The sequence below is a fragment of the Heptranchias perlo genome, unplaced genomic scaffold, assembly GCF_035084215.1.
Source record: "Heptranchias perlo isolate sHepPer1 unplaced genomic scaffold, sHepPer1.hap1 HAP1_SCAFFOLD_62, whole genome shotgun sequence".
Lineage (NCBI taxonomy): Eukaryota > Metazoa > Chordata > Chondrichthyes > Hexanchiformes > Hexanchidae > Heptranchias > Heptranchias perlo.
In genome coordinates, this window is record NW_027139644.1 from 4,215,118 (window position 1) to 4,224,856 (window position 9,739).

A 9,739-nucleotide genomic window follows, 5' to 3' on the forward strand; every position below is an offset into this window, starting at 1 on the left:
GATAGACTGGAGAAGCTGGTGTTTTTCTCCTTGGAACAGACAGGTTTCAAGGAGATTTGATGGAGGTATTCAAAATAATGAAGTGTCCAGACAGAGTAGATAGCGAGAAACTGTTCCCTTTGGCAGAAGGGTCAAGAACCAAAGGGTGTAGATTTAAGGTGACTGGCAAAAGAAAAGGAAAAACTTTTCGACACCGCCAGTGGTTATGATCTGGAATGCACTGCCCGAGGGAATGGTGGAGGCAGATTCAATCATGGCCTTCAAAAGGGAACTGGATCAGCACTTGAAAGTAAAAAAAAGCAGCGCTACGGGGATAGGGCGGGGGACTGGGACTAGTGGATTGCTGTTGCATTGAGCGGCACTGATTCGATGGGCTGAATGGCCTCCTTTCGTGCTGTAAACTTTCTATGATTCTATGATTCTAATGTGTACGATCCTCAACACCGAGATTCTGGAGGTCTTCCAGCATCTCCCGATGCTGCTGGCGACGTCCAGGCCGATCGTTCTCGCCGGAGGCTTCAACTGCATCATCAATGCGGCTGGACGATCCAGCGGGGGCGGCGGAATACTGGACACCACTTCCAAACTCCTGATGGAAGCAGTGAAAGAAGCAAAGCTTCATGTCGTCTTCAGCAACTCGGCAGACCGAGCGCCGCAGAGGTACACCTGGTCCAGGCCAGACGGGACTGTCCGTTCCAGGATAGACTTCCTATTTATGTCCCCAACACTCAAGATCAGGTCCACCCACGTCCAGCCGGTGTTTCTTCCTGACCACTGCCTCCTACTGGCCGACTGTCAATCGCTGGAGGACAAGAGGGCGGGTAGCGGGATCTGGAAGCTGAACGTGGGACTGTTGACCCCGGAGAACATCAAGGAACTAAAGAGGGATTACACAGGTTGGAGGACCGTACAACCCCCCCTTCGCCTCCACGGTGCACTGGTGGGAAGCGATCAAGTCCAACATCAAGCGGTTCTTCATCCTCAAAGGCGTTCAGAAGACGAGAGAGAGGCAGAGGGAAGTGGCACAGCTCCAGAAAAGCATTCAGGATCTGCCGCAGCTGCAGTCGATTGGTGTCGATGTCTGGGAAGAACTGCAGGCGGTGAAGGGCCAGTAATCCTCGCTCTTCTTCTCCGAGGCCTCAAAGAACATCTTCCGGTCCAGTGTCCGCTCCGTGGAGCAGGGTGAGAAATGCTCGCGCTTCTTCTTCCAGAAGCTGCACAGAGAGATCTCTGTGATCAGCAGCCTGAAGGAGGAAGACGGCTCAGTGACATCTTCACAGACCGACATACTGAGGATCAGCAAATCCTTTTATGCGGGAGAGTATGAATCGGCCACTGACATTGGACGAGCTGACAAAGGCCGTCCAGTCCTTCGAGAAGAGTAGAACTCCGGGGAGTGATGGTTTACCTGTTGAATTGTACTCGGCTCTGTGGGACTGGATAGGGCCAGACATACTGGATGTGAACGGGGGTATGCTTCTGGCAGGCAACATGTCAGAGTCCATGAGGAAAGGCATCATCACCCTTATCTACAAGCGGAATGGGGAGAGGGAAGAAATCAGAAATTGGGCACCCATTTCCATGTAAGTGTTGACAACAAGATTCTGTCGAAGGTCATCGCCAATAGGCTCAAGTCTGCTCTGGAGCGAGTGATCCACCCGGATCAGACCTGTACTGTACCCGGCAGGTATGTCTCTGATAGCCTTGTGCTGCTCAGGGATCACCCTGGACCAGGAGCAGGCCTTTGACAGAATATCCCACACGTACATGATGGACGTGCTCTCCAAAAGATGTTTTCAGGAGGGAATCCGCGATTGGATCTAACTGCTCCACACAGACATCCGTCGCACGGTCCTAATCAACGGGCAGGAGTCAGAAAGCTCTCGGATCAGATCTGGAGCCAGGCAGGTCTGTCCTCTCTCCGCAGCCTTGATCGTATGTTACATCGAGCAGTTTGCTGCGTTCATCAGTTCGGATACAGATATCATGGGGTGACTATCCTGGGCAGCGGATGTTCTCAGGTTCAGGCCTCCCAATACATGGACGACGTCACCGACGTTTGCTCCAATCAGCAGTAAGTTCACTGTCCTCAGCACCACCGTGAGCTTCCCTCGAGGCTGCAGCGGGGAGGAAACCGCCGTCCATCTACTGGTGAGCTGCCCCTTGGTGCAGAAACTCTGGAGACAGATGTATTTGTAACACATGATGCTGTGCTCTACGGGCAGTCCCCCAGGACGCACACAGGGACAGATATCAACTGCTACTGGAAGACCATCAACTCGGTGAAGGAGTCCCTTTGTTCCACCCGAAATCTGCTGGTCTCCCAGCCGATAGAGCTGTCCATGATCGAGTGTTGCCGACTGTCACACTCCAAGGTACAGGAGTACGTCCTGAGGGATATAATGAAGCGAGGTGCGACCTACGAAAAGGCTCTATGGGAAAAGGCCACCGTGTGAGGCCATTTCACATTGTATTGTACAGAATGTACAAGAAAAATAAAATCTTTGGGTACAATTACACAAATCACTAAAAGTAGCGACACAGGTTAAAAATGTAAATCAAACAAAGGGCTTAAATTCTCGAGGGATAGAATTGATACACAGTGATACGATAGCGTATGTGCAGAACAGCAGGGGGAACACCTGGTTCATCAGCCTCGACCAGGAGAAGGCCGTTCACAGAATATCCCACATGAACATGATGGACGTGCTCTCCAAAATGTAGTTTGAGGAGGGAATCCACGATTGGATCGGTGCGCTCTACACAGACATCTTTAGCGCAGTCCTGATCAATGGGTGGACATCGGAGAGCGTTCCAATCAGATCTGGAGTCAGGCAAACTGATCTCTCACCGTGGTCTTGTTCATGTCTTGTATCGATCCGTTTGCTGTGTCCATCAGGAAGGACGCAGGTATCGGGGTGGGCTGGGGCGGGTGACGATCCCAGGCAGCGGAGACTCTCAGATTAAGGCTTCCCTGTACATGGACGACGTCACTAACTTTTGCTCCGATCAGCGGTCGGTTCAAAGACTGATGGGCATCTGCAAACTTTTCCAGCTGGCCTCGGGGGCCAGAGTGAACCTAAATAAAAGCGAAACCATGTTATTTGACAGGTGGGAGGCCCGGTCCCTTGTCCCCTTCACCGTCAGGTCCGACTACCTGAACGTGCTGGGGATCTGGTTCCGGGGTCCCCTGACCTGCACCAAGAACTGGGAGGAGCGGGTCGCCAAGGCCGAACAGAAGCTTGGTACTTGGGTGGGCGCTTCCTCTCCATAACCGGCAGGAGGTACTCGCGGTGTTGCTCCACATGGCCAGGGTCTGGCCCGTTCCTCGCCGATCCGCCGTCACAGTCAGCCGAGCTATCTTCCACTTTACCTGGAGGTCCAAGGCAGAACGTGTCCACAGGGACACCATGTACAAGACCCCAGATTAAGGGGGTAGTGTGTCTCCCACGCCGCTCTGATCCTGATGGACACCTTTGTGTGTGGCTGCCTCGGGATATGTATAGACCCCCAGTACGCGAAAACCAAGTGTCACTACGTGCTGTGTTTCCAACTGTCCACCACACTGAAAAGATTGGATCTGGCCACGCTGGCCGAGCAGATGCAGCACGTCCAATCCAGCTTGTCTGTAAACTCCCCCCACCTGTCCCAGGTGGAGATGTTCCTGACGACCACAAAGCCGTCAGACTGTGATCAGCACGAAATGTTCTGGGAGTCCTCCTGGTACAGGAGAGGGTGGATCCGATCGGGCAGTTCCCCGACCAGACGGTCGATGCCATTTGGCAGAACGTCTCATTGCCAGAACTGACCAACAGGCACCAGGATGTAGCCTGGATGGTGGTGAGAAGGGCCTGCCCAATGCGGTCCAACCAACACACACACAACCTCAACACCACTGCGAGCTGCCCTCGAGGCTGCGGCGAGAAGGAGACCGTCGTCCATCTCCTGCTGGGCTGCCCCTGGTGCAGTAGGTGTGGAGACAGATACGTTTGTATCTGTCCTGGTTCATTCCCAACACTTCAGCATCAAAGGACATTGTGCACTACGGACAGTTCCCCAGGACGCACACCGAGACAGATATCAACTGCTACTGGAAGACCATCAACTCGGTGAAGGAGGTTCTCTGGTCCGCTGAAACCTGCTGGTCTTCCAGCTGAAGGAGCTGTCCACGACCGAGTGCTGCCGACTGGCACACTCCAAGTTCCAGGAGTACGTGCTGAGGGATGTAATGAAGCGAAGTGCTGCCCAGCATAAGGAGCTATGGGGCAAGGCTACCGTGTAAGGTCATTTCACCTTGTATTGTACAGCATGCATTAGAAGATATGTACTGTGTTTTGAATTGTATTAATGAGTCCATAGTGTGTACGATCTGTATTGTAATGTTTTGAACGGGAATTGTGTCATTTACTTTGAAATCTGTGTATCCTTAAATTTTATGAAATAAAGTATATTTTGAAATTTTCCTAAAATCTTCAGGCACAGATACACAAATCACTAAAAGTAGCGACACAGTTTTTTTAAAAGGTAAATCAAGCACTGGGGTTCAAATCTAGAGGGATAGAATTGATAAGCGAATAAGTTATCTTAAACTTGCACGGTGCCTTGGTTAGACCACACTTGGATTATTGTGCACAGTCTGGTCTCCATATTATAGAAACGTATACAGGCATTGAAGAGTGTGCAAAAAAGATTCACAATGATGACAGCAGAACTGAGAGGATATCGTTATCAGGAAAGGCTGAACAGGCTGGGGCTCTTTTATCTGGAAAAGAGAATGCTGAGGGCTGACCTGATCGAGGTCTTTAAGGTAATGAAAGGTTTTGGTAGGGTAGACGTAGAGAAAATGTTTCGAATTGTGAGGGAGTCCAAAATTAGAGGTCATAAATACAAAATAGTCACTAATAAATCCAATTGGGAATTCAGGAGAAACTTGTTTACCAAAGAGTGGTAAGAATGTGGAATGCACTACCACAGGGAGTAGTTGAGGGAAATAACGTAGATGCATTTAAGGGGAAGCTGGATAAGCACAAGAGGGAGAAAGGAATAAGGTATCCTGGTAGGGTTCGATGAAGAAGGGAGGGAGGAGGCTCATGTGGAGCATGAAAGCTGGCATAAACCAGTTGGGCCGAATGGCCTGCTTCTGTGCTGGAGTTTCGATGTAAGTCAATGTACTATTTTGAGGGTGGTGGAAGAGCAGACGGACCTGGGGGCGCATTTTCACAAATCTTTGAAGGTAGCAGGGCAAGTTGATAAGGCAGTTAAGCAAGTGTATGGGATATATGGGTTTGTAAATAGAGGCATTGAATACACAAATAGCGAAGTCATGTTAAACCTTTGCAAATGACTGGTTAGGCCTCAGCCGGAATATTGTGCGCAACACTGGGTACAACACTTTAAGAAAGATGTCAAGGCCTTGGAGAGGGTTCAGTGAAGACTTACCAGAGTGATGCCAGGGATGAGGGACTTCAGTTATGTGGAGGGATTGGAGAAGCTGGGATTGTTTTCCGTAGATCAGAGTAGGTTAAGGAGAGACATAATAGAGGTGTTCAAAATAATGAGGGATTTTATAGAGCAAATAGGGGAAACCGTTTACTCTGGCAACTGGATTGGTAACCAGAGGACATTGGTTTAAAATAATTGGCAAAGCAACTAGAGGGGAAATGAGGAGAATAATTTTCACACAGAGAGTTGTTAATTACTACCTGAAAGGATGGGGTCCCTTTTAGAGGCTGCCTTCGTGTCAGAGACTCAAAATTTATACTTTAACTGGGAACATGGTCAATACAATTATATGAAAACTGTAAATGAAGCCGCTCATTGTTGAGCACAGCTTTTAACTTTATTCCTCAGAGAGGTCTCATTAAGACAAGGTTCTGAACTTTGAGAAGTTTGTGATATATCCACGTCATCATTTACATGGAGGCATAGCTGCTGATGTAATGTGTTTGTTCAGATGACTGTAACTAATAGCAATGATCAGGGGAATAACCGTGTCAGTGGAGATTTACCTCCTGTATAAATCAGGGATCGCTGTAATGAATCCACACAGACTGCCTGCCGGAGCTGCGCTTTCCAGGCCAACATAAGTCATTGCTTCTCACAGAAATGGGATATTCAGTAATGTATCAGGTAGAATGTATTTATTATCCTGTTCTTGCAGCCGTTGGGGTTCCAGGTAAGCCATTATCTCAGCTGTTCATGGCGTAAATCCATATTAACTCTGCTACTGTACTTGGCACAATTTTTCTCCCATCGTGTATTACGCATGGACTGTTCGGTTCTATCAGTTGATCGACTGTCCTAAGTCTCTTGTCTTGTCTTTTTGTCTTGCAGCAGCTGCATTGTATGCGTTGTGATCTTGTAGATCTAACCTTGGCATTGTTACTGAAATATTGTCTGTACGGAATGTTTTGGAATCAGGTGTCTGGGCTAATAGCTGGTATCAGACCACCAGGAGCTGTTAACAGTTTCATGTTGTGGAACTAACCTCTCCTGGAATATTTTTTCATAAAAGTGTTTTCAGTGATTGGTCATGAGACAGCTCACGGTCTCAGTGTTACAAGGAGGCAGTGCAATGTCTTCCCTCCCAGATAACATGGTTCAGTTTATCAGGGATTTCAATGCATTTATTGGTTATCACTGTTATGAAAGATCATTTCATTGTGTGTGTATCTGATGCCGCTTCAGATGTCTGATTACTGAACTGAGTTTGATGCTGATTCTTTCACATCTCATTCTCTGATTAACTGTGGATGAATTCACTGTGCAATGCAATATTTTGAGGTTATGTTGTATCAGTTTGCACTTTATCTGTTGGAATCACGAGCCCTTCTATTTATTTGTCGATTTTTAGTAGCAGCGGTGATGTTGGTGTTTTGTTAATTGAACAATGCCGCCATCTAACGCTGTACTTTATAATTACAGGAGAAGGAATTTCAATTATTGTGAGGTCCGTCTGGAAGAGGGATTCAATTCTGTTTATTCCATGCATTGTAGATGAAGTGAACAGTGTAGGTGAACAGGTGGAGACTTGGATGATCTGTGGAAACATTAAACTGTTCATAAAGGCTTCACCATTTAACAAACTGACACTAAGAATAGGATCGTTGGAACACGGGGCTGGTGAAGAGAAAGCAGGCGCAGGATGTTCGGACTTACCCGGATGTGAAAAGGGGCATGAGAAAGAGAGGAGACGCAGTGCGAAAGTTAAACGGGAGCGATAGTGAACGCGACTGAGAAGGAAAACGAGAGTGAGAGGGAGAAGGGACGAGAAAAAGATAGAGACAGAGAGAAAGATACACACACACACAGAAAGAGAGAGAGAGGGGGAGAGGGAAAGCAGCAGCGGTGTGAATAATTCATTGGAATGAACTGGTGAAACTTCCAGTACAATTATGAAGAGGAAATGTGACTTGAAGATGTTATTAGGATGTTGTCAGATTGTGAGAGTTTTATTGTACCCTCGCTGGGTTTGTTTATCGCTATCAGGTCCTCAGTCTGTTTATGTGAATGTTCCTTTCACTTGTTTACTGACTGAATAAATAAACATAACTGAAATGTGTTTAAAGAATAAAATCAGTGATTTCTTGATCGCATTGAATTATTAGGATGTTATATTCTAAATGTTTTGTGTCAAATTAATTCAATAAAGAACGAGGCTAATTCAATTAATGCATTTTAATGTAATTTTATTGAATGTGCAAAGTAAATTTATTGAAAACATTAAAGCTTGAATTCATTACTTGCGTTATGTTACTGGGACCTATAGATTAGATTTCCGCGAACACTCTGTTGCAGTCTCTCCCTCTGAATCCCAGACTCTCCTCTCACTGCATTGAATCCTCTGTCTCCTCATTCGTTGCTTCAGTTTATCCCTTTTCCCAGACCACCTGCTCCTGTCTCCCCTCCAGCTCCTTCATGTCCTTTTCTATATTTCCCTTCTAATCTCAGCAACTGGATCGGCCTCCATGCTGCCTTTTTTTCAATCCGCTCCGAAACCTCAAACACACCGTTTCGAATCTCGGCCTTTCCCGTCCTGTGCTGGCCCCTGTTCACTCTCTCAAACTAACAGCACTATCCCCTCACCTTCCGGGCCCTCGTTCATTCTCCCGTCCACCTGGAGCCCAAATTCGAATGAAACCCGTTGGATTCCAGCTTATGAAAACTCCTTCTCCTTCCCCACCAGCATTACGCCCTGACTCGGCCTTTGCAGTATATCAGGTGTTCACTTTATTAACTTCCTCTATCAATTTCCCAATTCTTTATTGATCATTGTGTTTAAAAACATTTCTCTGCCCGAAAGCGTTGCCCAGGTCAGTGAATCAGTATCCATCGTTTGATGCAGCAACAAATCTGGAAAATTCATCACAGATCCTTTCAAACTGCTACTTTGGCTCCAGGTCTGACCATTAATTTCTCTGCTTCCGTTTCTCTCTCTTACAGTTAACTTGGTGGCGATTGTAATCCTGTCTCGAGGAAAGTGCGGTCTCTCTAAATGTATCACTCGCTACCTGGTGGGAATGACGGCAGCCGATCTCCTGGTCGTTATCACCGATGTTATGTTAAGGGGGATTGGTGAGATTTATTTCCCAGTTTCATTCTTGACCATTACCCCAGTGTGCCGCCTAATTGCCATCCTGATTTCAACAGCTTCAACGGCCTCTGTCTGGTTCACAGTGGTTTTCACCTTTGATCGATTTGTGGCCATTTGTTGTCAGAAGCTGAAAACAAAATATTGCACCGAGAAAACGGCGGCTGCTGTTATCGGGGTGGTGAGTGCGCTGAGCTGTTTACTGAACATTCCTTGGTGCTTCGTGTTTGACCCGGAATATATAATGGACAATATACCCCGGGGTTGTGTCTTGAAAACGACCTTTTTCACTTCATCCGCTTGGGCAGCTTTTGACTTGTTTAATCTTGTGTTAACGCCTTGTCTCCCATTCATTCTGATTTTGCTGTTCAATCTTCTCACCGCCAGGCACATTTTAGTAGCGAGCAGCGTCCGCCGGGGACTCCGGGGTCGCAGCAATGGAGAAAATTACAAGGATCCAGAGATGGAGAATCGAAGGAAATCCATCATTTTACTCTTCAGTATATCAGGCAGTTTTATATTGTTATGGAGCACATTCATTTTTTACATTATCTCTCCGCGTACAGCAAATGTCCAGTACTATACGGCCAGTGACATTGAGTCAGCCGCATTCATGCTTCAACTTCTCAGTTCCTGCACCAACACGTGTATTTATGTTGTGACCCAGACTAAATTCAGAGAGGAGCTGAAGAACGGGGTGAAATACCCACTGAATAAAATTGTTACATTCGTTAAATCATAGAAACATCTAAAGACCTTTCATCCCAAATTAAATAAAAAGTCAATGAGCGTAGATTTTCACGTTTGGCGGTGGCGTAAGACGGGCGGTAGCGGATCAGGCACCCGTAATTCATCGTGCCTGATTTTACCATCCATTGACATTAAAGAGGTCAATAAAGTAACTGATATCAATCCAAAACTTCAAATACATTTTGGAAATGTCAGACAGGAAATATATTTGACACAAATGCGATGTTGTGAAATGATACAAGATGTGATTCTAACATGAAATGGTTCGCTGTTATTAGTCTGGAAATAATATGATTTCAACATTAAATGTTTAATCCTGAAATGAATAAAATCAAATCCTCCTTTTCGGTTGATGATTATTTCCCATCATACACACTGCCCGGTGGGATGGACTGAGGG

General features: G+C 46.7%; 1 protein-coding gene across 1 annotated transcript; it reads left to right on the forward strand.

The window, feature by feature from the left end:
- The first annotated feature begins 8,519 nt into the window (after positions 1–8,519).
- Positions 8,520–9,332, forward strand: LOC137317444 (probable G-protein coupled receptor 139). The gene has a single exon (XM_067980788.1). It carries the CDS (start codon positions 8,520–8,522, stop codon positions 9,330–9,332), a length of 813 nt encoding a protein of 270 aa, XP_067836889.1.
- Positions 9,333–9,739: the final 407 nt, after the last annotated feature.

What these genes read in the sequence shown, in the direction of transcription:
- LOC137317444 (XM_067980788.1), top strand. Translation starts at nt 8,520, where the DNA reads ATGACGGCAGCCGATCTCCTGGTCGTTATCACCGATGTTATGTTAAGG.